Raw genomic sequence first — 24,258 nt, 5'->3', positions numbered from 1 at the left:
GGTTCGTATGTAGATTATATCACAATATTATGAACAACAAACATTAAGGGATGCAAGAGCCTCTAACACAGTTCCGCGAGAGCAGCTGTACGAGATGGTAGAGTTGCTTCGTTTAGTGGCCAAGCTCCCATCGTTAGCAGATTCTCTTCAAGGGGAACGACATCAACTGGAACCCTGCTGATGTGCTAAAACCTGATATTCTTGCCCCAGGACATGAAATTTGGGCAGCATGGAGTCCCTTGAGTGCCCTTGATCCGTTTCTAACCGGTTACTAATTAAAATGATAATCAAGCTTCTTACTAATTCTTCGGAAACAAAGAGTTGATGCTTTGAAAGTTGTTATACAGCCTATAATTTTGCTCTGAAATCTGGTTTGAGCATGGCTGCACCTCATGTTGCTGGAATTGCAGCACTAATCAAGCAAAAGTACCCTTCATAGACTCCATCGATGATTGCATTGGCGATGTCAACAACGGCCACCAAGTTTGATAACAATGGTGGCGTTATAATGGCAGAAGGATTTGATGTTGGGAGCTTGAATGCAGCTAATAATTTCGATTTCAGCGCCGGCTTTGTTAATCCAAGCCATGCCATGGATACAGGCTTAGTCTTATCATCAGGTAAACCTTTTTCACTTCCAAATTATATCATCAAGCTTGACCAAAATACGTAGTTCTTTATAATGTTATCATGGTGCAGTCAGGGCTAACTTGAATATACTGTCGGTGACAATATCTGCACTAAGAAGATCACTGACGGTGAGACGGAGTTTCAAGAATGGAGTACCCAAACCAGATACGTATTTAGGCTTAGCGGTACCACCGGACGGGACGACGATTACCTCGCATCCACTTTGGTTTACTATAGCACCAGATGGAACCCAAGTTTTGGACATCGAAACCAGTGTAAATCAACCAACGAGTTCAGCTTCGGGGAAATTATTTTAACAGGAAGTTTAAATCACATTACGAGACTGTCGGTTTCGATTGTTTTAATCGACACTCAAAAGAGAAGGGACTATACTTTAACATGAAAACATGACAGCAAAACAAAGGACTGTTATGTACTGTGAATGATTAATCAAAAAAATATTTTTCTTACTGTAAGGGGGTGTTTGGTTCAAGGATTGTGGGCACATTCCCATGTTTGGTTGGCCAGGAATCTCATTCCCGGTAATGTTTTATTACCAATAGTAGATTTTTTGGGGTATATTACCGGGAATGTCATTACCTCCATTCCCTTAGGTATTGTAACATTACCGGCATTTTGGACTAAAATGTCCTTAAATTTTTATTTTTTTTCAAAAATATCATTCTTCTATCATTGAATAATAAATATTCTACGAAGGTTAAATTAAAAATTTATCCTTAAATTATTTTAGATTTACAAAAAAAATTCTATAATTAAAATTTTATATGAAGTTCAGAGATTAAAAATATTTACCCTTTCATTAAATTTTTTTTATATTTTTAATTTTGTAAAAAAATTTATATAACTATTATGAATTTAATTTTTTAAAGAAAATATATAAATATTTTACAATTTGTAATATTATACAAATATATAATAAGGACAATTTGGTCAAATATACATTCCAATAATCTTTTATTCCTTTAACCAAACACGGTAATCTTACATTCCTGCTAAACCAACCAAACACAAAATATAACATTCCCAGTAATCCTATTCCCTGGTAATCTTTTATTCCCACTGGTAATCTTACATTCCGTGAACCAAACGCACCCTAAAGATGCAAAATGTGAATGTGCGTCATAATGTCCAATGACCCCACTATATATATTTGCATCTGTGAAATAATTACACATACGATAAAAAATTTGAATTTAAATTGATTTTTATTATAAAATCTATTTCATTAAATTTAGATTCAAATTCATCTAATCAAAATTTTTAGTTTGAATCAGAATAAAAGCATAGTACTCCATATCAACACCGGGAAAAATACAATTCCTGGTAGATTGGGCTTCATCTAGATATTAGAAATCTAGCAAAGGAACAATTTTTAGCCCAGAAATCTCTTACAAAAGGCAAATGTTAGGGCCCAAATTAAACCAACCAATCAGTTTATCTCCAGCATTATCCCAATTCTCTTTCCTCTTCAACCTCTTCACTCTTCAAGCTCCTTCTTCTTTACTCTGTTCTTTGAACCTTAATTTATGACCAGAAAATGAATATAACCCATGCTAAACTCCAACCATTCCCACTCTCTCCTCCTCTTAATCTCCCCGCTTTTCTATTTTCAAGCAAAAGTCTTCCAATGCCAAGAAAATTGAAACATGCCCACGTTCAAAACTCGCCATCTTTTGCTTCCACTGTGTATAGAAAACATACCCTTTTAAGCTATGGTTCTTTTGGTATTAGCAGAGGTAGAATCAGGAGCTCGATAAGTGAGGTTGAAGATGAGCAGAAGCAGAAGCAGAAACCAGTGCTTGTGAAAAGGGCATATCCGTTTAATGAAATTGAGCCCAAATGGCAGCGGTATTGGGAAGAAAATCGGACCTTCCGTACACCCGATGATGTTGATGCTTCTAAACCCAAATATTACGTCCTTGACATGTTCCCTTATCCCAGGTCCTTTAATCCATTTTTTTAATTGTTGTTTACTTACTGTATTTTCAAAAATAGAACTATTTTTGAGGATAATCCCAGTTTCATTAAGCCTATGTTTGTGCTTTTTAGTTGATTGATTGTCTTAGCTCTGAGTTCCATTAATAAAACGAGATAGATAGCGAGATATTGGAGTTGGATTCTATCAAAGTTAGGTCAACGCTCGAATCAAATGAACTTGACTTGAGTTCTTAAATTTTATATGTTGTTTCTTGAAAATACAATATAAGGTTTTCATATACTTATTCGAGTTCGTGCGTGAACCGAGCCCAAGTTTGAGCTTCAATCGAGCTAAGTATGAGATTGTTTCAAGTTCAAGTTTTTTCGAGCTTGAATCGAGCTTCATTATTTGATTTTTAGTTTGATTCGAGCTTGACAATTTTAAGATCGCGAGAGCTTTCACGTCAAGTTGAGCTTCAAATTTTTATTTCGAGTTCAAGTCTAGCTGGACAATTTTAAGCTCGCGAGCTTTCGAGTCGAGTCGAGCTCAACTTTGAATTTTTTGAGTTGAGTCGATCTCAACAATACTCGAGATCAACTTGGCTTGTTTACAGTCCTAGAACTGAATAACTCAGAGTTGTTTTGAATGAAGTTTTTGTGATAAATGTTTTGGATTGATATCATTACAGTGGAGCTGGATTACACGTTGGGCACCCACTGGGATATACGGCCACAGATATTCTTGCTAGGTTCAAACGCATGCAAGGTTACAATGTATTGCACCCAATGGGATGGGATGCTTTTGGATTGCCTGCTGAGCAATATGCAATTGAGGTTTGTGTTGAAATCATGATTTTAAATTCTCATTGTTGTGGAATGCCATGGTTCTGTTTTTAATTTATTAATTGGTTTCATAATGTGGTTCACAGACTGGAACTCACCCAAAACTCACAACATTGAGGAACATAAATCGCTTTCGCTCCCAGGTTTCTACTCTTTACTGTGCTTGGAGATAAAACTTATGTGGAATGTGTATGATGAATTTTTTACAGTAGTCATTTTAAAAGTTACATTTTTACTGTCCTGAAATGGTTCTGATGGTTATTACCAATCAAATAGATATATACACAGTATTTGATAATGTGTTTATTTAAAGAAAATAATGAAAATATATGGTCAAAGTCCTCCCACTTACAAAGAGGCAATGACTTGGAAATATAAATCATTTAAGATGCTGAAAGCTTTCTGTTAGCCGTTATGAGTTAGTATCTTTCTTAGAAGTTTCTATAGTTTTCTTAATATATAGCTGCTGAATTCTGACAATTTCTGGTTATCTTTGGCAGTTGGTTTGATATCTCTGCCAATTTGCAATATATACGTGGTTAACTTGAATGGCCTCTTACGTAAATCGTTACTTGCAGCTTAAATCGTTGGGTTTCTCATATGACTGGGATCGTGAAATATCCACCATCGAACCCGAGTACTATAAATGGACCCAATGGATCTTTCTTCAATTGTTAAAGAGAGGATTGGCCTACCAGGTCTGGCTTATGACTAGTTCCGGGTTCATTTTTCCTATTATTACTTTTTGTATATACTCACCAAAAATTTGATCTGATGGTTGATCTAATGCTAAGTTCAGGCTGAAGTACCAGTTAATTGGTGTCCGGCTCTTGGTACTGTCCTTGCAAATGAAGAGGTTGTGGATGGTGTAAGCGAGCGTGGGGGTCATCCTGTTATCAGAAAGGTATTTTAGTTTAATTATTTGAGCACCGGCTATCCATTTTTCCTAGCTTAGTTACTTTGCTTATTCCTTTTTTGTGAATGTTTAATATTTTACAGTATCATTGTTTATTACCAAGCAGCCAATGCGGCAATGGATGCTGAAGATTACTGCTTATGCCGACCGTCTTCTTGAAGATCTGGATGAACTTGACTGGCCCGAAAGCATCAAAGAAATGCAAAGAAACTGGATAGGGAGGTCAGAGGGTGCTGAAGTTGAATTTTGTGTTCTTGACAGTGATGGAAGAGAAACAGACATGAAAATTACAGTCTATACTACCAGGCCAGATACCATCTTTGGTGCAACGTACTTCCCTTGCACTCTATTCTTATAATCTATATATCAATATAAAAGTTGTTGAAGAATAATTTTTCTTAGCGGTTGTCTGTATGCAGGTATTTAGTCGTGGCACCAGAGTATACCCTGCTGTCATCAATAGTATCCACAAAACAGAGGGAAAGTGTATGTCCCTGTTTCAGTTGTAACCTACAATTGTCTTTCAGTACTTTGGTAAATTGAGGATAATGAATCTTACAATTCAGGTGGAGGAATATCAAGAAATTGCCTCTAGAAAGAGCGATCTTGAAAGGACTGAACTCCAGACGGAGAAAACAGGAGTCTTCAGTGGTTGCTATGCCAAAAACCCAACGAGTGGGGAACCAATTCCGATATGGGTTGCAGATTACGTGTTGGGGAGGTTTGTTTGACTCCATTTGTTATGTTCTTTGTATTTATTACGAATTGGTGGATGTTGCCCATTTGTCTGTTTTCTCTATGATAAAATCTGTGTGCTTACTTGGCATCTTATGCAATGACAATTAGACTGTTAGTGAGAATATAAACAGTTTTTAACAATGCACAAGAAATATTTGAATTTTTATTTGTGCAGTTATGGAACTGGAGCAATTATGGCTGTACCTGCACACGATGCTCGTGACCATGAGTTTGCCTCAAAATTTGATATTCCAATCAAATGGGTTGTGACGCCCAATAATGGAAGTTGCATTGAATCTGTGAAGGCTTATTCAGGAGAAGGCATCATTATAAATTCTTCAAATATGAATGCGGGGCTTTGCATCAATGGCTTGTCAAGCAAAGAAGCAGCTTACAAAGTTATCGGGTGGGCAGAGAAGAATGGAAAGGGGAATAAAAAGGTGTCTTTTCATGGTTATGTGAAACTCTTTTGTCCGTGAAAAGCATGGATTTGGCCATAGTTATTTTTAATTTATGACATCCTTTGCTTAAACTGTTGTTTTATCTGTTAGGTGAACTACAAGTTGAGGGACTGGCTTTTTGCTCGGCAACGTTATTGGGGGGAACCTATCCCGGTTATCTTCTTGGAAGATAGTGGTGAGAGCATTCCGGTTCTTGAAACTGAACTGCCACTTACCCTTCCCGAATTGGATGATTTTACTCCAAGTGGTACAGGGGAACCACCACTGTCTAAAGCAGTGTCTTGGGTACAATTTTAGCCCCTCCTCTTATTTGTGCAAGTTATATGGCTAATCACGCATCGATTTAGATCCATTCATCTATCTCAGGTTAAAACCATAGACCCTTCGTCTGGGATACCTGCCACGAGAGAAACAAACACCATGCCACAATGGGCTGGTTCTTGCTGGTAAAGTACCTGTAATTACCTTCTAAAGTTAAATGATTTAGATGCATCAAATGAAAGAGATACAAAAGAAGGATATCATCTTGAAAGATAGAAGTCACATAAAAGTTTGAATTTGCAGAATATGTCTGAAAAGTTGGGAATCTCTGTCTATAATATAATAGAATGCTTGCTGATTTACGTTGGCTTGATCGAGAAATTAACGTGGTCATTGTTTAAAATCATATATGTTGGTAGAATGTCAAGGTCTCATACTTTTTCCATCTTTATTCAGGTACTATTTGAGATTTATGGACCCCCAAAACCCCAATGAATTAGTGGATAAGGCAAAAGAAAAGTAAGGGCATCTTTTCATTGTTTGATATGAATTGTTTACAAGATTAGTATTCTCTCTATGAAAACTTCTAGTTTTGTTGTCAAGTTTTCTTGAAGAACTTGAGCGAGTCTTTTGTGTATATTTTATTGCCTTATTTCTTTGTTTTCCTTAATTATATCTCTACTTTTAGGTATTGGAGCCCAGTTGATGTCTATGTTGGTGGAGCTGAGCATGCTGTTCTCCATTTACTTTATTCAAGGTTCTGGCACAAGGTATGTATGTATTCTATCTTTCATGTCAACTTGCACGTACGGTTTGCAATGTGATAGCCACAGAGAACTTCACGTGGAAATGTTTATAGAATATGATAAACCTTTGTTCTTGTATTTTTCTACCGAATGGTGCTGTCTTGGATGAAAGACGAGCTTGCCTTCTTAAACCGGATTGCCATTAAAGTATTAATTCTGATTGTTTGTGCTAGAACAGGACCAAATTAACATCTTTAGAGCCTAAACATAAAGATAGGTTGTCTTTCAGCTACTGTTCATTATTTCAACACGGGTAAAAAGCTTTCATTATGATTTATGACTGAAAGCTTCTGTAGAGATACAATGGACATGCAGTACTCCTAACTTGATTGCGGGCTGCCTAAGAGCACGAACTAAATTGTCTGGTTCTCCTTTGGAAAATCAAAACTTCTAATTTTATTTCTACTCATTGCTAATACTTTAGCATTCTAATTCTATCTTTCAGGTTTTATATGACATTGGTGTTGTATCAACAAAAGAGCCTTTCAAATGTGTAATAAACCAGGGGATTATTCTTGGGGAAGTAAGCAAACTTTCTTGTACATAATAAAGTGATAATTCAATCGAAGTATTTCTCATGGTTGTAGTGGCAGGTTCAATATACGGCTTTCAAAGACACAGATGGCAACTATATATCTGCAGACTCTTCTGTAAAGTTAGGCGAATACGTTCCAGAAACCATTCCAGAGGAAAGAGTATGTTCTTCCACATGTTTCAATATGTTTTCCTTTCTTATTTTGTTCATCACGATACTGAATATTAGCTTTTAAATTCTGGCATTTCATCTTGTTATTTTTTTTTGTGGATCTTTCTGTAGGTTGTGAAGTCTGGGGAGTTTTTTTTGTTGAAAGACAACCCAAACATTCGCTTGACTGCACGTGCTCATAAAATGAGTAAAAGTAGGGGAAATGTTGTCAATCCTGATGATGTCGTTTCCGAATTTGGTGCAGATTCTCTTCGATTGTATGAAATGTTCATGGGACCATTTCGGTAATATTTGGTTCAAATTATTTTAGTATTTTAATCACTATGTATAAAGAGGGAACCAACAAAAGGTGCCTATTGCATTTTGCTTATAGAGACTCAAAAACATGGAATACCAGTGGCATTGAAGGGGTCCATCGGTTTTTAGGACGAACTTGGAGGCTGATAGTTGGCTCACCCTTGCATCATGGCGCATTTAGAGATGGAACGTTGGTTACTGATGAGGAACCTACTACAGAACAGCTTCGTGCCTTCCATAAATGCATCGCTAAGGTCATATTCTCTTTCGATTTTTCATCTTATGGAAATCTGATTAACCATGTAAATGTGATCCAGGAGGGCATTGTTTCAATGTGATTGGTTGTTTTTTTTAACCAGGTGACAGAGGAAATTGAAGGAACAAGGTTCAATACTGGAATTTCTGCAATGATGGAGTTCATCAATGCAGCATATAAGGTTTTGCTCATTGAGCAAATGGAGCTCGACCTTTTCTCTTTAGCTATATATACGGCAGACCCTTGTACCGATTTTGCTACACAGAGAATGAATGACATGAATTCCACTTCTCGATGAACAGTGTTCAATATATATTATTTTCGGAATAATATTTCCTTGGCTTTTAGTCAGTGATATCGTTGGGTTAGCGGGTTTATGTTGATTCTAGAGTGTGCAATCTGTCAGGTCCTAAGCAAAGTTTAACATGTTTTTGATCTAGCAACACAAGTTGTTCAGCTACTACTATGCAAAAGCTCACGCATATGGAATTTTCGGAACATTTTATTTTGGGACGTTTTCTTTCGGTGTTGTCTAACATTTTTTTAGTTGGGTCCTGTTAGATCACTTTTTGTGTAATGTCTAGAAGAATTCTGCCTCAAAAGTCTTTGGTGTTCTGTTTGGTGCTTGTCTCTGCCCATTTGTGATCTGATTTTGTGTTTTCCCCTATTTCATGTCATCAGTGGGACAAACTTCCAAAAGCCACTATTGAAGCGTTTGTCTTGTTGCTTTCGCCGTATGCACCTCACATGGCGGAGGAGCTTTGGTCTCGCCTCGGTCATCCGGACTCGATAGCGTACGAGGCTTTCCCTAAGGTATAATTTTCTGTTCAGATTTATATTTATTTATTTTTACAGCTCGTCTTCAACAAACCACTTACTATAGGCAGGGGGGAAGGGGTGTAATAGTGTGATAACCTCTCACAACCTTGTTCATACTCCAATGCCAGGCTGATCCCGTGTACTTGAAGGAATCAACCATTGTACTGCCTATCCAGATAAACGGCAAGACCAGGGGTACAATCGAGGTCGAAAAAGGATGTTCGGAGGAGGATGCTTTTACATTAGCTTCACAAGACGAGAAACTCTCGAAGTATCTCGATGGGAAACCAATCAGAAAGAGAATCTTTGTTCCCGGAAAGATCTTAAACGTTATCTTGGATCGTCAAAGCGCCAAGGCGAGCAGCATCCAATAGTTCTGGTGCACCTATACGTGCCCACATTCACAAGAGATCCCAGACAGCTTTGAGTTCAACATTCTTATTCTGCCATTCAACTTGGTAAGTCACAAATGCGTATGGAAGAGTACAGGTGCGAGTATTTTATGTCTTAAATCATACAAACATGTTCAGTAAGATGTGAAGTTTGAACATAAAAACGCCTGTTTGTTTTTTGTTCTTTCAGGAGGAAGAGAGGATTGATGTTGGATGTTGGGGTTTGGACATCCATAGAACTGGGATTATATGTTTTTGTATATAGATGATGCATGTTGTAACGTGTGACCTTTTCAAACCATATATAACTCCCTTTATGATTAAATTGTCTTTTCATGATAAATCCGAATAAATCGAGTTTAAATTCAATTTGATTATTTTTGAACTAAATGATGTACATCGGCTCATGTTTACATTAACTTAGCTTTAAAGGAAAACGGGGTATTGGCCAACAACTCGAAATCCTTTTATGGCGGTGGCCGACGCACCGGTAAGTGGGAAATGAAACAACAAAACTAACCCCAAATCCCATAATTTCGCTGACAAGCACAGCCACTCCATTTTTTTAGACGTCCATAAATTTAATCTTTTTATATATTGAATTTTTAAATATTATAAAAATGAACAGTGACTTTTCAAATAGTTACAAAATTGTCCCTAAAATTTACATTTGAAGCGTACAAAACTAGACTTGGAGTTGTGATTTTTTTAAAAATAAGACGAAAATTTTGATAGTTGTTGGAAGAATTTTTATTTTGTTTCGAGGAGTTCAATAAAACATATAAAATTGAATTTGAAGGATCTGTAAAAGATACAAGAGAACCCTCTTGAGAGTATAAACATCTTGATGAGCTAGAACGACGCCTCAACAAGCTGGACTCTAGAAGAGAAACTCGCGCAAGGATTGCAAGACATACCCAATTAAGTAATCGGCTAACTAAGTCAAAAGATCGGAACACTTGCAGCTCTTAAGGAGCTGTGAGAGCTCAAAGGTGAATAGTTCCTATGCAAAGCCTTTTTATTTGTTTTGATAGTCGGGAGCTAAAACATTGATTTAGTAGTGAGATCTGATTCCCATAGGTGTCGTATTTTCTCTTGTTTTGCAAATGCTCTCGAGTTTAGCGTTGTTTCAGATATTGTGGTAGAGAATCTGCTTCCTTCAATGTGCTTGATGACCTACATTTGATTGCACAGAAACTTCAAAAACAGCACAATTGTATCCCAGATGAACATTATGTGCCGATATTGTTTGCGGAAGTAAAGAATCAGTATAATCCCATTCCATTTTGTTAGCTTTTACCCTGAGCTAGTTTCTGGTTTTTCTTAGCTTTTACTCTATTCTTCGTAAGTAAAATTAGTCTCTTCAATTTTATACACGACTTTCCTGATTTTGTTACATTCGTCTTTTTACTCATCATATGAGTGGGCTCGAAGGTGAGATAGAACGAAGATCGCTGACCTATACCCTGTGGAATCAGTCCGCCACGAAAATGGATAACAAAGCTTGGCATCCTGTTACATTCAACTATGCAGATGCTAGCCCTAAACGACTCATAGAAATAAAGGTTTATCATTTTGCCTCATCTCCATATGGTCCATTATTCTGCATGTTGTATCTTACCATTTCTCCAACTGTGGTGCTTATTTGAACAGGACATCAACCATGTATACTACGAGAGTGAATCCCGGACAGAGTGGTGTCGAATCAACTCTACCTCTGTTCCTTGCTTTTTATTTGCCAGGAAGTTCTCGAGAGGAGCCGCCATGCGGCTTTTGAGTGATGGGGTGGTTGCTCCCTTTGATGCTTCATCGTTGTTATGCAATTTGACATGATTGCTGATCACAATATCTCAAACCACCTAACTCTAAGCTGATACGCCTGTAAAGAACAATTAGGGTGGCAAGCAGGTTGCCTGCTAAAGTTTTGCTGATATACAACACTATTGTATATGCAGATATAGGTTTTAGTTTCGAAACAGAGCTTCAGGAGGCAGATAGAAGAGTCTGAAGATCGAAACACGGTGCAGGAGTTCGGATAATCACCATTGACATTGGTGTTGCTAGTTAAATGATAAGTGAAGTCTGATTGAGATCATACATGTTTACTGGCTAGGAAAAGCTGTCATTTTCATTACAATCTGCATAATTTTTTTAGTGTAACAGCTCCATACTTACAATGATAATTATTATATATATTTCAACGGTCATTTAACCTATCTAATTATCTTATTAGATCTAATACTCAAGTTCTTTTACCTAGACAATGAAACCAAAACAGTACACAAAAAACCCAAACTTTACAATCAGAAACCTTAAGCAACACCAATCATATCGTCTGTAATAGTTAATTGATGCATGATTTCAACCTTCCAATGGGAGTTATTTTACAAGTTTGAAACAATAGCCATCAAGAACAATTAAATTTCTCCGAATCCAAGTAAATTCATTCAAGTTAGAACCCGAAATCAAGAACATTTAAATTTATTCGAATCAAGCAAATTCATTCAATCGAGTTCTTTGGTTCGGAATTCCACCCAATCTTGAACAATCTTATACAAATGATTAATTGTTTTCCTGTTTTCTAATCACAAAAAAAAAAAAAAAATCTTTCTGCAGAGCATCTCAGAGTTTCCTTTAAGAGGCCTTAACAGCATTGATGCATCAAATCTCTGTAACATGGAAGAAAGACAAATTACCTGCACCTGGCAGTCGATATAATATCAAGCGTAATTGTTCCCTCTCATCTTCCAAAGTTAATCTGTTGCGTTGGAATCTGTTTTACAGTCCAAAGCATAGAGTACTCCGCAGTTTTTGTTCATAAAAACCTCTAGTCGAAGAACATATCACGAACTTCGTTCATCTTAAAGTTCACACCATCTTCACTCATTTCCCACCTCAGAGTTGACAGTGTACAAACCAGTTCCTCATGTTTCGGATGAGTGTTTTGGCCGGAGAAAAACATGGTAACTATACCATGCAGGTCAATGAAACTCCATCCTGGGAGTTTTCTCAAGCCTAGAGACCTCATTTGAGTCCATGCTTCCCCCATGCTGTTCCATCTACTCATAGAAGCGTAACAGTGTGCTATCTGGACATAGTTTCCAGCACTTGTAGGCTTCAACATGATGACATCTTGGGCAATCACATCAGCAAGTTCCAGGTTATCATTTGCTCGACAGGTATCGAGTAGCATGCTCAAAACATCAGCGATGGGCTCCGAGAAATTCTCCTTGTAGAAGTTGTAAGCTTCTTCCACCTTGCCAGCTCGACAAAGGAGATCGACAATGCAAGCACGATGCTCAACTCCTGGTTGAATACCAAAATCTCTAGACATAGAGTGGAATATGCTCAGACCCTGGTCAACAAGTCCACTATGGCTGCAGGCAGATAGAGTTGAAAGGAAAAACACCTTATTTGGTTTAATTCCAGATTGCAGAAACTCAAAATACATGCTTAAAGCTGCCTCCCCTTTGCCATGACTACCATATCCTGCAATAATTGTGCTCCATGAGATCAAGTCCCGTTGTGACATCTCCCTAAAACACTTAACAGCAGAGTCCAAATCACCGCATTTACAGTACATGTCCACCAGAGCTGTATCCACCAAGATGCATGGCCTAAGACAGCTTCTAATTACAAAGTTGTGGAACCACTTTCCCTGATGGAGAGCACTGGTAGATGTGATGATTTGAAGCAAAATGACAACAGTTAATGAATCAGATTTTTGAAGGGTTGACCTCATTTTATTGAAGAAGAACAATGCCTTGGATAAATTGTCATTTTGGGCACATCCGGAAATTATTGCATTCCAAGAAACCGAATCCTTTTTGTCCATCCTCTCGAAAACTGCACAACTTTGCTCCAGATGACCACACTTGGCATACATGGTCACAAGAGAGTTTTGAGCTGGAATATCTATCGTCAATCCTTGCCTTAAAATGTAAGCATGGATGGAGGTTCCTAAGCCAAAAGCACCCAGGTGTGCACAAGCAGCAAGAGAACTAGTTATGGTGGCAGCGGATGGCTCTACTCTTGACTTCAACATACTATTGAAAACTATCAAAGCCTTTCCTGCATAATTATTTTGCACTAGCCTGGAGATCATCGCTGTCCATAGAACCACGTCTTTTTCAGATACCCCTTCAAAAATCCGATATGCAGCATCAGTATTACCACAGTTTAAATACATAACCATAAGTGCTGTTTCAACATGTGCATCTGAATCAAAGCCACATCTTAAAGTCTGTCCATGCACCATTCTTCCAAGATTAAGTTTACTCTGTGCCGAAACGGCAGCAATCAAAGAACCAAAAGTTTGGCGATCGGGGCCAGTACTTTCTATCTTCATTCCAGAAAGAAGTTGCAAAATTTCCTCAACATTCCCTAACTGAGCATAACCAGAAATCAAAGAATTCCATGAAATTTTATCTCGTTGGTTCATAAATTCAAACAACGCTTTTGCTTCCTCAATGCTCCCACATTTTATATATGCATTCAACAACGAATTCCCCAAAGTTATATCTGATTCAAAGCCATGTAAAACCACACAGCCATGCAAAGCCTGCACGTAACCAAACTCCAATACTCCAGAGAGCAAGCTCAAGTAAGTAACCGGACTAGGCTCAACCCCACCGCATCGCATTTCATTATACATTAAAAAAGCATTGTCCAGGTCGCCACCACGACAATAGCATCCAATAACGGCAGTCCAGGGAACAACATCTCTGTCCGGCGTTTTATCGAACACCTTGCGAGCGTTCGTCGTGCGACCGAATCTCGCGTAAAAGTTTGTCAAAGAAGATGCCGTGTAGGAATCCGAAGAAAACCCATGGTGTATAATGTGTTGGTGTATGGAGAGGCCGAGGGAAAAGAGGTTTAGAGAAGTGCAGGCTTTGAGGAGGCTGGGGAAAGTGTGGGAATCGGGGAGGGTGTTGGATTTGAGCATGGAAATGTAGGTGAAGAGGACTTGGTCGTGGGATCCTTGTGAGGAGAGGCGGTTGATGATGGAATTGAAGGATTTGGTGGTGCTGATGGTAGTGGGTATTATCTTGTTCATCACTCATTCTACTGCACGTTAAAGGTTGAATCTTGGAAGGTTTTACAAAGACCGATATTTTTAGCTTACCATTTCTATGGTTTCATGGTTCACTGTATTTTTGATCGGGCATTGGAATCCGACGTCCTGCTCCGAACAAATCTAGTCCACTGATAAATTATGTTCTAGCCTTACGCTTCCATCTCATAATCTAGCCATGCCGCTGGAACTAGTAGAATTTGAGGCCAAAACTCGACTTTACCGTGTTCTAGAAGTCTGTCACGTTGGATAATAAGGAATACGTCAAATTAATGCTTTTGAGATATACTTCTGTTTTTAAAAACTATGTTTCATTATTTTGATTTTAAAATTGGTCATGTTAGAAGATATTTGTTTATACACACCATATATGTCACATAAGAAAATGAACTCCTCGTATGAGACGGTTCTATATAAAAGTCAGTTCTTTACTTGCTGATTGTGATGTTCAACTTTTTCTTGATATTTTCATCGTTTTAATTATACATTGTCAAAGTTCAATGTGTCACGAACAATCTCATCTTTCCTATAAGAAAATCAAATAAAGAAGAGTCAACTTTGACAATAAATGCTATAAATTGTTTCAAATCATTATCACATCAATTAACTTACCACATTTTTTAACCATGTGATCATAACAGTTATAGGAAGAATCAACACAAACATTCCTTTATAAGATGCCACAATCATTATTACCCAACTTATTGTTAATGGCAACACAACATTAGTCGTTCAATTGAATTTCCCTCTTATTTCCTTGGAGTTAAGGTTCAGACTAGAATTTCAGACAAACTATTACATTTTTATTAGCATTATTTGGGTAGAATAAACAAGTTGCATGGATTCTAATATCAATCACTATTTCTTTTTCTCTCTGATCTAACCATATCAACCAAGCTTGTGTTGTACGTGCACACCTCGTTTAACAACTGGACTTGTTTCATTTTTTTCTTTAGATGTTCCCTTGCCCCAAAGATGGTTGATTCAACTCTCACATTGCTACTGCCCATTTCAATCTGCAAGGACAATGACAAAATCCATTAGAAAAACAAAGGCCATATATATATGTAGCTCCCCTGTAGTTCAACTCTTCTTCCTTCTAGGTACCCGGCAAAATTAAATGTATTCATATCTGACACGCACCGAGTTGAGTAACATAGCATGACTTTGTGCACATGTGACAAAGGCACAAACATAGTACAATATTTTAGTGCTAAAGTGTAAAGAAAGCCAATTTGTTACAACTCCAATATTTTCCTTTCCTAGATGGTAAAATGAAAATAATCCTTTCAGCAAGCTAAAAGTCACCAGAAATTCCCATTGATAGTTCACATTGTTCTTCTGGTATTCCAAGAGCCTTGCAGACCTCACTTCGGCAATTTGCTAGTGTCTGGCTATATCAAAGAAATGTCGTAAGAAAAACAATGAAATGATTGAAAAGTACATGTAAAACATGGTAAGAAGTTCAGCCACCTTGAAATTCTCAGGTGTTGATGTATAATCAGGCATCCCAATTGTCATCAATCCACAAAATTGAAGGTTCGAGCAATTCAGACTAACATGTTTTGCAAGTTCTGCACAAGCTGAAGGCTCAACACCGGATTTCGCTGCAATAAAATGGTGCAGGGGAATACTATCAAAACGATTTCCAAGCAATTGATAAAGGCAACTTATTTGTCGGCAAATATACTTGAGCTAATCTAATAGCATATGTAGCCCCAACGAACTAGGTTTTTCTATTTCCAATTGCCATATTGATAGAACATGGTACGGAATTAGGAGCTAAAGGAAAAAGACCAGTTTTATCCGGTATAAAGTCATGACAATAAGCTTGAATGTGGAAGTCTCAATACAAATCAACTAAAAAAACATTATATTTCAGTGGTAGTAAGACAGAAATATACTTACATTCCTCTCCACTGGTATTCACCTGGACTAAGCCTCTTAAAGGCTTTCTTTCGAGGTTTCCAACCGCACGATTAAGATGGTTTGCAATCTGGCCCAAAATAAGGAAGCTGCTCATTAATGACAAATAAGAGAGAAAGAAAAACAAATATTTGCCCACGATATGATTGCTGTTGGTGACACTATCGATCAATTATCAATAGCTATTACATAATGATTGGTAAAACAAAATCATATCAGCCATTCTCGCTAAAACTAGATTCAAAATTAGGTATAAATTAAAGAAAAAAAACTTTTCTCTAATTGTGTCAGCAAACTTTGGGAATACTTTATAGCAACCCTATACATTATGATCAAGGAAAATGAAGAGAAAATCTTATAACTCCTTGATTTACCTTCTCATCGTCTACGGTTTCCACCATGGCAAAGTTTGGCACACCTGCTGCATAACAATGAATAAGTGAAGTTACACAACACACATTTCCCAACAGAATTACAAGCAAAACCAACTGAAGTCAAAGTTCAATTTTGGAAACAAGGGCGGCTAAAAGTAGTAATAAACTAAGATGTATCATGGAGATGAGTCTAAAATAGAAGCGGTTAATATGAGGCCAAAAAAAAAATCGGTTGAAAGGAAAATATTACTTTATCCGGAAACAAATAATGTAAATTGTATAACTATTAAGATTACAACGGTAAAAAGTTATTGTCACGACATTGTCAGCTGTAATTGACCGACAACATTTTAGAATAAAACCGCGGCAATGTAACATCTAGGCTGCAACTAAAATTATTATCAATTGTATATTTTTTAAAATAGAAAGATAATATTTGAAGTTAAAACCCATAGAAAATTAGCTTTAGGTTAGACCGCAGCACAGTAGAACATGGCATTTTGATCAAAAGTCCCTGATGAAAAAAATGTATAGATAACTCATAAAGAAAATAGGATTAATCCTCTATCTGTTTTATTTACTAGAAAAAGAAAACGTAGCTCTGCCTACCAAATCAAAGGCTTCACTTTATTGCTTTGCAAATTCCCAATAAAATGCCACTCTATTGTCAACCGGAAGCTGCAATTGCAAAGTTTATTACTTGAGTGCTACACTTCCAAAATGGAAACCAGAAAAAAAATGACAAATTGGATTTTCTTTGCAGGAAATGGAAGATCCGCTGCGATTGACGACCACAACGCTCGCGGCCTGGTGGACTCTAGGGAGAACTGAACAGAGAGCCGATGCTGCTCTTCCGTCCATCGCCGCCGAAGAGGCTGCCATCTCTTCTTCCTGTTGATGTTGAGGGTTGTTGTTGCCTTTGGACTCTTCCAGATTGTTCATCAGAACTAATGATCGTGTTTCCTACTCTCTTTGTTCCTTCTCCTCCCCTTTCGGCCAGTTCAGCGTCAGTATTAGGCCAAACGTTGCGTTTTCATCTTGTGGGGAATACGGCGTGTTTAACTCCCCCCCCCCCGCCAACCCCGCACCAAAACACACACACACACACACACAGAGACCACCTTTTCCTCCTCAGATCCCGAGTTTTTAACGTATAAATAATTATTCTAACGATACCATTTTAGGTTTTAATTAAATAATTTTATTATAATTTTATTTTAATTATATTTCGATTAATTTCGAGCTATATGTTACTCAACTACAATATATTAAATCTTTTAATTATAGCACGAACAAACTTAATTCAATAGTTAAAGAATCGTTGTTGTTCCTATATAATATATGTTCAAACACCAATGACTATGGTAGAATAATTGAGCGTTAATTGTCAAATAAAAATATTTAATAAAAATATTATTTTGTAATTATCATAGCTTAATAAAAAAATCTTTTAATTATAATTCTATCTAAATTCTTTTTTCTTATTTGTCCTTTAGTTCATTGATATTAACCTTAAATTTTTTAAATAATATTATAAATATATTATACAATTTTAAATGATTCTAATTTATTAAATAATATTATAAATCTTTTTTTATATATATGGTTATGAATAGTTATTAAATTGAAATCAATCGTCATCGTAACATTATAAATAATTTATTTAAATTTATATAGAAATCCAAATAGATATATTAAATTTTATTCGACTCAAATTTTATAATTTTAACTTGATTCCACTAAAAAAATTTAAATAAATTTGAATGATAAAATGGTATTCGTAAACTCGGTTAATTTAATTTTTCAATTTGGCTCGATTAGGGGTGAGTATGGGTTGTGTTGGATAAGTTTTTGGTCAATCTAACTCTATCCGACCCGAATAAAATTCCCCCTACCTAAGATTAGAACTGAAACCCAACTCATTTTAGATAAAACTTGTACCCAACATGATTTGATCCGAGAGGGGGAGGGAGAAGATAAAAAGGAAGATGATTAAAAAAATATAAAATAAATATTATCGTAATTATCTTTAAATATATAAGAGACAATTATGCTATTATCTCAAATTAAATAATTTTATCTTAAATTTGAACTCGACCCAATCTAATTATATTCTCTAAATAAAACCTTACAAAACTAAGTCAGGTGAAAATCCGATGTTCTATATCCATCTTTAGACTTGATCGAACATTCACCCATGCCATAATGATAGTATTGAAATGTTGTTTGTGCTGTGTGTATTTCTCCTAGAAAAACATAATTACCTTATCATTCAAACAAAACGACAGACAACAAGAGTGTTGAAACAAAAGGCCTAGAGAAACAAATTAGACTAAACGCATAATTTCATTTTGTAAGGTTAAAGGGGTATAATATGTTGGTCCATGCAACCATGTTTTCTACAGCATGGAAATTCTACTTTCAACTAGAAGAAAAACTCTCACCCACCCCTTTTAAATCGTGTGGATCACCTACTCGACAATTCTCCTATAAACATCTCTCACTTTAATTCCCACTTGACCATGGCTTCCCTTCCCTTTACCACTCTCCCTTTGCTTTCACTTCTCTTAAAATTAGCTTATTCATCACCCCATGACACCTTGATACCATACAACACCTCCGGCATCGCCTCCATGAAGCTCATGAACATCATAGACTCGTGTTGGCGAACCATCAACTGGGCTACCAACCGAGAGGCATTGGCCGATTGTTCTGTCGGCTTCGGGAAAGCATCGATAGGAGGCAAATATGGACCGATTTATTTAGTTACGAACCCTTATGATGATCCGGTCGACCCTACTCCCGGCACACTTCGTTTCGGTGTAATTCAGTCGAGTCCACTTTGGATCATTTTTGCTACCGACATGGTTATCACTCTAAAAAACGAACTGATAGTCAATAGTTTCAAGACCATCGATGGCAGAGGAGCTAACGTCGAGATTGCGTACGGACCCTGCATAACGATCCACGGGGTTACCAATGTTATCATACATGGGATTAGCATACATGATTGCAAGCCGGGGACGGCCGGTTTAGTTCGGAACTCCCCGACGTATGTAGGAAAGCGCGGAGGCAGCGATGGGGATGCAATCAGCATTTATTCCTCTTCCAACGTTTGGATTGATCACTGCTATCTTGCCCGTTCGACGGATGGACTTATCGATGTCATTCATGCTTCGACTGATGTCACAATCTCTAATAACTATTTCGCTGAACATGATAAAGTCATCATTCTGATTTCGATTTCCTTTTTCGTTATGGAATTAGTTGTCGTCTTTTAACCTATTGAATGTACCCGAATTGCAGGTGATGTTGTTAGGCCACAGCGACGACTTTATCGCCGATGAAGTTATGAAAATTACGGTAGTTTTCAACCGGTTCGGAGAGGGACTTATCGAACGGATGCCGAGGTAAGTTTATAACCATATTTGTGGCCATTTGGTCTGATTTATAGATGTAAGTTGACAGCCGTGACAGGGTCCGCATAGGCTATGCTCATGTTGCCAACAACCGATACGACGAATGGAAGATGTATGCCATCGGCGGCAGCGCTAATCCAACCATTTTGAGTGAAGGAAACTACTTCATAGCCTCCGATGATCCCGGCTCGAAAGAGGTTACCAAGAGAGAAACAAGTAATTGGGAAAGTTGGAGATGGCAGAGTTCGAGAGATGTGTTTATAAACGGTGCTTATTTCGTTCCGTCGGGCCATGGAAGTTCCGATCCTCTTTACACCATGGCTCAAGCATTCATTGTTGCTCCAGGATACATGGTCCCTGATTTAACAGCTGACGCTGGTCCTTTACATTGTCTAATCGACAGACCATGCATGCTATAAAAGAAAAGGAAAAAGACCGTAAAACTCGTTTAATCGTATCTTCTTTCTTCCTCAATTCGACTTGACTCGACTTTTCTTACTAAAAACATTGTAATTGTGTTATTCATAGTACAAAGAACCAAATAAAGAAATATATGCTTAGTTAGGAAGGAAATAATAAAGTTTGAGCCTTGGTTTTCATTTTACACTCTTTAGACTTGTTTAGGAAAGCCTATTGTCATTGCTTTGAAGTTGAACCCCACATGTTACCGGAGCTTTAGCTCTTATTTTCCTCAAGAACTAAATGCTGACCTCAATTCATGTAGCTTCGGAAGCTGAAACTGCAGTCACAGTCCCTACAAATAATACTAAATTGTCGAAATCCCGATCTTCGTTTTTCGTTATACTAAGTACATCACATAGAAATCATCGGATGCTAGACCGAAATTTTTGAAATTTAACCTGCAATGACTCCTGCCCTATTGTGCCTTGAAATGTTATGCTCTGCAGAACATAAAAGCAGTCAATGATTGGCAAAAAAGTAGTCAGATAATTCATTGCAATCATAGCTCAAAAAGGAAAAGTGTACCTGACACTGGAAATTCGTATCGAATCTGCATGTTCCGGCTCCCATGGATGGATCCTGACACTGGAGGCAATGTGTAGCTACCAGAACATCGAAATCGACTCAAAATATTCCATATTCGGGTAGTACGAGTGTTAGAAAGTCGTAGCTCAGGCACAGTGGCCGGAAACTAGTGAACGGCAGCAGTTGAAGGTTGAAGAGAACCAATGACTTGTATTTTATGAAGAGAACAAATAGAAGGAAACTAAGAAATTTTTATTAAACTGTGAGAAATGGTTACAAAAGCTTCTTGATTTAATCCACTACATTGCTAGGTTTATATAGCCCACTAACAACCTGCTAACCAACTAACTGAAGCGCTAACAGAATAACAAATACCAACTAATCTCATTAACATTCTAATATTCTAATAACGAGTAGCAAGATTTGTCACGTACTGGGGTGACACATTCAGGTAAATACTTACAAAGATAACTATCGGTATGACATGAAGAACCACACTGGTTACCTTAGACAGAAGATAGACTTCGGCTCGACGATCACATGATCCTTGCTGCAGTCGAAGAAGAGGTAGTCATTTTCAGGGGACATGGATAAATGTGTGCTTGTGTCAAGGCTAAAGGTCTTGTCGGATGAAAGTTATCGCCGTCACGGCAATTCGACATAAATGGATCCGTCAAGAGAATATGAATCGAAGTAACTAATGCCGCATACAGGGTATATACCGGAGGGTGTACGAAGCTCGAGCTTGCCGGGGTCGGAGCAAGCAAGCATGTTTCTGCAATAAGGGCTGCCACAACAATCATCAATTCCAAAAGGGTAGAATGAAGGAATATCACCACAGGTCCGCAACTGGTTCTGCAAAGGCTTGCTTGAGCTTCAAGCAATCAAACGATAAAGAAAGTGAAATCTTAATGAAGACGGAGAGAATCTGCGTAATACGGATACTTATCCATATGACTATTATATTTTATTTTATTAAAATATAAAATTTCTATGAAAACTCAAATATTAATACCAACTCAAATAGTATTTTGACTATCGAATTCAAATATATAAATATATTAATATTAGATCTTATTTATAGAAAATATTTTTAAATTTAATTTTGAATAAATTAATAAATCATATATATTTAAAATTTATTAATTTTAAAGTAAATTAAATTAAGTGAACTCATTTTTTTAAATATTCTAATTCAAGTTTAAATAAAATAACAAAATTGCACACACATATATACAGGATAATTATACTAATTTAAAATTTTAAGGGTGTTTATGTCATTTACTTCTAACACTTGTGAAGTTGTGGATGACTTGTGGCTACCATAAAATTCAAATTTTATTCAATTAATTTCTTATTATTTATTGCGCACACCCTAAAATATTATTTGCATTCATCTCGTTTAAACATGTGTTGTTCATATACGTGTCTCTATCTTAAAAAATATTTTTAGATTTGTCACTATCTGAAGTAGGGGTGTGCAATTTTAGATATTGGATACTATCTAATCCAAAATATCGAATATCAAAAAATTCATATCATTAAAATTATGATCAATATTTGATCTGAAAAAATAAAATATCCAATTTTTTGGATCATATATTCGGATATTCGTATTCGAACATAAAACTTAATTTGACAAAAATTTCAGTTTTAAATTTTATATTTTGTTACTTTACTAAACATTTTCTATCATTCTATAGTATGTTATATATATTTAACTATTCACACCCAATAAACAATTAAAAAAAATCTTAGAATTAGTTTTTTGGGGTACATGGTCTATAGACTTGGTGGGTTACTCACTTATTGGAGTAGAGGCTATCTAAACTCTAAAAGTTTTTTTCTTTATCAAATTTTCGGATAATTTGAAATTATAATTTAATTGATTCGTATTTGGTTCAATAATATGATTTTTTTAATATTCAATCTAAGTTGTCTAAAAATTTAAAAAATATAATAGATATCTAAATTTTTAAATCAACAGATTAAATTAGTCGGATCGGATTTTTTGAACACTCCTAATATTAAGTACACTTATACGTGGATGATGTGCACATTAACTAACATACATGCATACATATGAAAGCATACTCATGCATACATGTTAAAAGAAATGAATTCTATCAAAATGGAAGACAACTATAAATCTATGAAAAAAGAAACGATAATAACAAAAAATGAAATTTGTGAACGACTTCTTCTAAGTTCTAACCCTACCCCAATGGAAAGACAAAGAGTCCTAATCTATTATTGTCTGCTATTTGTGGTATTCGCATTGTTGTTGGAACTTGGAAGCGTTGCTGCTACTATTCGGGTGAGCACCCCCAATGATGGAATAATAGCGGCCCGAGCGCGGCGGTGAAGCTCCGGTCGTTCACAATGGCCGCCGTGGCAGAAGCACTCACAGTGTCAGCCAACTGATCAGGCTGCTGCAATTGCGAAGAAGACACAACGTGTTGAGATAACTGCAGGCTTGAGAACTATGGTTGATTATATAGTGCTTGGACAAATACTTGAGGCAAATTTGGGGTCGGTCTTTGGAATTGTAGAGCGTTAGGTGAGTGAATGAGGTCCAGTGTTACGGTCGGAAACGAAGCCGAAGTTGAAATCGTCGCCATCGAAGAACATGGAAGCATTGCTCTAGCGAGCAAATTTTGGTTCATGATCCCATCGGCTGCAATGTCGATGGTGTCCACGACGACGGCTGCGACTACGTTAAATTAAAATAGAGGTATGATATATCATAATTCATCATAGTAAAAGGACTAAAGCAACATTTAAACCTAAGTTCAACGAACCCTGAAACATACTTGTTTTCTGACGGGGCATCCAACTGCCATTGTACATCGATAATAAGCTCGAGGACAGGGATTTCCTTTCGCCATCTTTTGTCCGTAATTCCTCCATTGACATCCATCACTTATCTGTATATCAATTAGATTCCCAACAATAATTTCAGATTAAATCCTCACAATTACGGGATAAAAGTATTAGCGCAGGCACGCGCACACGTACATACCATGGGAGCTTCTGATCGAGCTCGGATAGAGACACGAGATTTTCTCATGGTAGACTCGGTACCGGATTGATCAATTGGCTTCATCGGATTCAGCTTTCGAGCTTTGTTGGATTCGGGGCTTTCTTCTCTACCGATTCCTCGGTTTCCTTCTTCGGTGTTATCGGCTCCGCCCCGATTTCTTTGATGTTGCATTAAGGATGCGAGGCGCGTTTGAAGAGCAGTGTAATTGTTGTTAACAGTACTCACCATGTCTTTTAGCTTCTGGTTCTCGGCACTCATGCGTCTCAATTCCACTTGTAATTGTGCCACCTGAAACAATGCAGAAAAGAACCATTATTCAGTTACTAAATCACAAAATTTGATATAGAATAGGGACTAAAACTAAAATTAAAC

General features: G+C 36.9%; 5 protein-coding genes across 6 annotated transcripts; 2 read left to right on the top strand and 3 right to left on the bottom strand.

The window, feature by feature from the left end:
• The first annotated feature begins 2,188 nt into the window (after positions 1-2,188).
• Positions 2,189-9,383, top strand: LOC120189574 (leucine--tRNA ligase, chloroplastic/mitochondrial-like). 2 transcript variants are annotated; one of them, XM_039192829.1, is made up of 21 exons: positions 2,189-2,592; positions 3,258-3,402; positions 3,498-3,554; positions 3,990-4,109; positions 4,211-4,315; positions 4,434-4,657; positions 4,747-4,813; positions 4,894-5,048; positions 5,241-5,505; positions 5,617-5,811; positions 5,893-5,972; positions 6,244-6,306; positions 6,476-6,557; positions 7,039-7,116; positions 7,187-7,288; positions 7,411-7,583; positions 7,673-7,850; positions 7,956-8,033; positions 8,534-8,665; positions 8,800-9,129; positions 9,254-9,383. In XM_039192829.1, the coding sequence occupies exons 1-20, from the start codon at positions 2,189-2,191 to the stop codon at positions 9,043-9,045; spliced, it is 2,949 nt and encodes a 982-aa protein (XP_039048760.1). In that variant the 3' UTR covers positions 9,046-9,129; positions 9,254-9,383. The 2 variants fall into 2 exon arrangements, with proteins under 2 accessions (XP_039048760.1, XP_039048754.1); XM_039192823.1 differs by having other exon boundaries at positions 8,800-9,160.
• Positions 9,384-11,692: 2,309 nt separating this feature from the next.
• On the bottom strand, positions 11,693-14,186 carry LOC120189562 (pentatricopeptide repeat-containing protein At4g04370). Its single transcript, XM_039192817.1, has one exon. It carries the CDS (start codon positions 14,117-14,119, stop codon positions 11,891-11,893), a length of 2,229 nt encoding a protein of 742 aa, XP_039048748.1. The 5' UTR covers positions 14,120-14,186; the 3' UTR covers positions 11,693-11,890.
• Positions 14,187-15,409: 1,223 nt separating this feature from the next.
• On the bottom strand, positions 15,410-17,379 carry LOC120190174 (pyridoxal phosphate homeostasis protein-like). The gene is made up of 5 exons (XM_039193297.1): positions 17,181-17,379; positions 16,438-16,484; positions 16,046-16,133; positions 15,611-15,744; positions 15,410-15,527 (listed from the first exon to the last, which is right to left on the bottom strand). Exons 1-5 carry the CDS (start codon positions 17,377-17,379, stop codon positions 15,435-15,437), a joined length of 561 nt encoding a protein of 186 aa, XP_039049228.1. The 3' UTR covers positions 15,410-15,434.
• Positions 17,380-18,959: 1,580 nt separating this feature from the next.
• Positions 18,960-20,275, top strand: LOC120190163 (probable pectate lyase 16). Its single transcript, XM_039193290.1, has 3 exons — positions 18,960-19,661; positions 19,744-19,847; positions 19,915-20,275. The coding sequence occupies exons 1-3, from the start codon at positions 18,960-18,962 to the stop codon at positions 20,273-20,275; spliced, it is 1,167 nt and encodes a 388-aa protein (XP_039049221.1).
• Positions 20,276-23,617: 3,342 nt separating this feature from the next.
• On the bottom strand, positions 23,618-24,256 carry LOC120188795 (WRKY transcription factor 6-like). The gene is made up of 2 exons (XM_039192193.1): positions 23,866-24,256; positions 23,618-23,770 (listed from the first exon to the last, which is right to left on the bottom strand). Exons 1-2 carry the CDS (start codon positions 24,142-24,144, stop codon positions 23,636-23,638), a joined length of 414 nt encoding a protein of 137 aa, XP_039048124.1. The 5' UTR covers positions 24,145-24,256; the 3' UTR covers positions 23,618-23,635.
• Positions 24,257-24,258: the final 2 nt, after the last annotated feature.

The sequence above is a fragment of the Hibiscus syriacus genome, unplaced genomic scaffold (assembly GCF_006381635.1).
Source record: "Hibiscus syriacus cultivar Baekdansim isolate YM2019G1 unplaced genomic scaffold, ASM638163v2 tig00004072_pilon, whole genome shotgun sequence".
Classification (NCBI taxonomy): domain Eukaryota; kingdom Viridiplantae; phylum Streptophyta; class Magnoliopsida; order Malvales; family Malvaceae; genus Hibiscus; species Hibiscus syriacus.
The sequence above is the reverse complement of the archived record's forward strand: the minus strand, read 5'-3'. Positions and strand labels throughout refer to the sequence as shown.

What these genes read in the sequence shown, in the direction of transcription:
- LOC120190163 (XM_039193290.1), top strand. Translation starts at nt 18,960, where the DNA reads ATGGCTTCCCTTCCCTTTACCACTCTCCCTTTGCTTTCACTTCTCTTA. An exon ending in ATTTCGCTGAACATGATAAA is followed by an intron (nt 19,662 to 19,743) that starts GTCATCATTCTG and finishes CCCGAATTGCAG; the next exon opens with GTGATGTTGTTAGGCCACAG. An exon ending in CTTATCGAACGGATGCCGAG is followed by an intron (nt 19,848 to 19,914) that starts GTAAGTTTATAA and finishes CAGCCGTGACAG; the next exon opens with GGTCCGCATAGGCTATGCTC.
- LOC120188795 (XM_039192193.1), bottom strand. Translation starts at nt 24,144, where the DNA reads ATGAGTGCCGAGAACCAGAAGCTAAAAGACATGGTGAGTACTGTTAAC. An exon ending in CTCGATCAGAAGCTCCCATG is followed by an intron (nt 23,771 to 23,865) that starts GTATGTACGTGT and finishes ATTGATATACAG; the next exon opens with ATAAGTGATGGATGTCAATG.
- LOC120190174 (XM_039193297.1), bottom strand. Translation starts at nt 17,379, where the DNA reads ATGAACAATCTGGAAGAGTCCAAAGGCAACAACAACCCTCAACATCAA. An exon ending in AAACCGTAGACGATGAGAAG is followed by an intron (nt 16,134 to 16,437) that starts GTAAATCAAGGA and finishes ATTTTGGGCCAG; the next exon opens with ATTGCAAACCATCTTAATCG. An exon ending in GAATACCAGTGGAGAGGAAT is followed by an intron (nt 15,745 to 16,045) that starts GTAAGTATATTT and finishes ATTTTATTGCAG; the next exon opens with CGAAATCCGGTGTTGAGCCT.
- LOC120189562 (XM_039192817.1), bottom strand. Translation starts at nt 14,119, where the DNA reads ATGAACAAGATAATACCCACTACCATCAGCACCACCAAATCCTTCAAT.
- LOC120189574 (XM_039192829.1), top strand. Translation starts at nt 2,189, where the DNA reads ATGAATATAACCCATGCTAAACTCCAACCATTCCCACTCTCTCCTCCT. An exon ending in GACATGTTCCCTTATCCCAG is followed by an intron (nt 2,593 to 3,257) that starts GTCCTTTAATCC and finishes ATATCATTACAG; the next exon opens with TGGAGCTGGATTACACGTTG. An exon ending in CAATGGGCTGGTTCTTGCTG is followed by an intron (nt 5,973 to 6,243) that starts GTAAAGTACCTG and finishes ATCTTTATTCAG; the next exon opens with GTACTATTTGAGATTTATGG.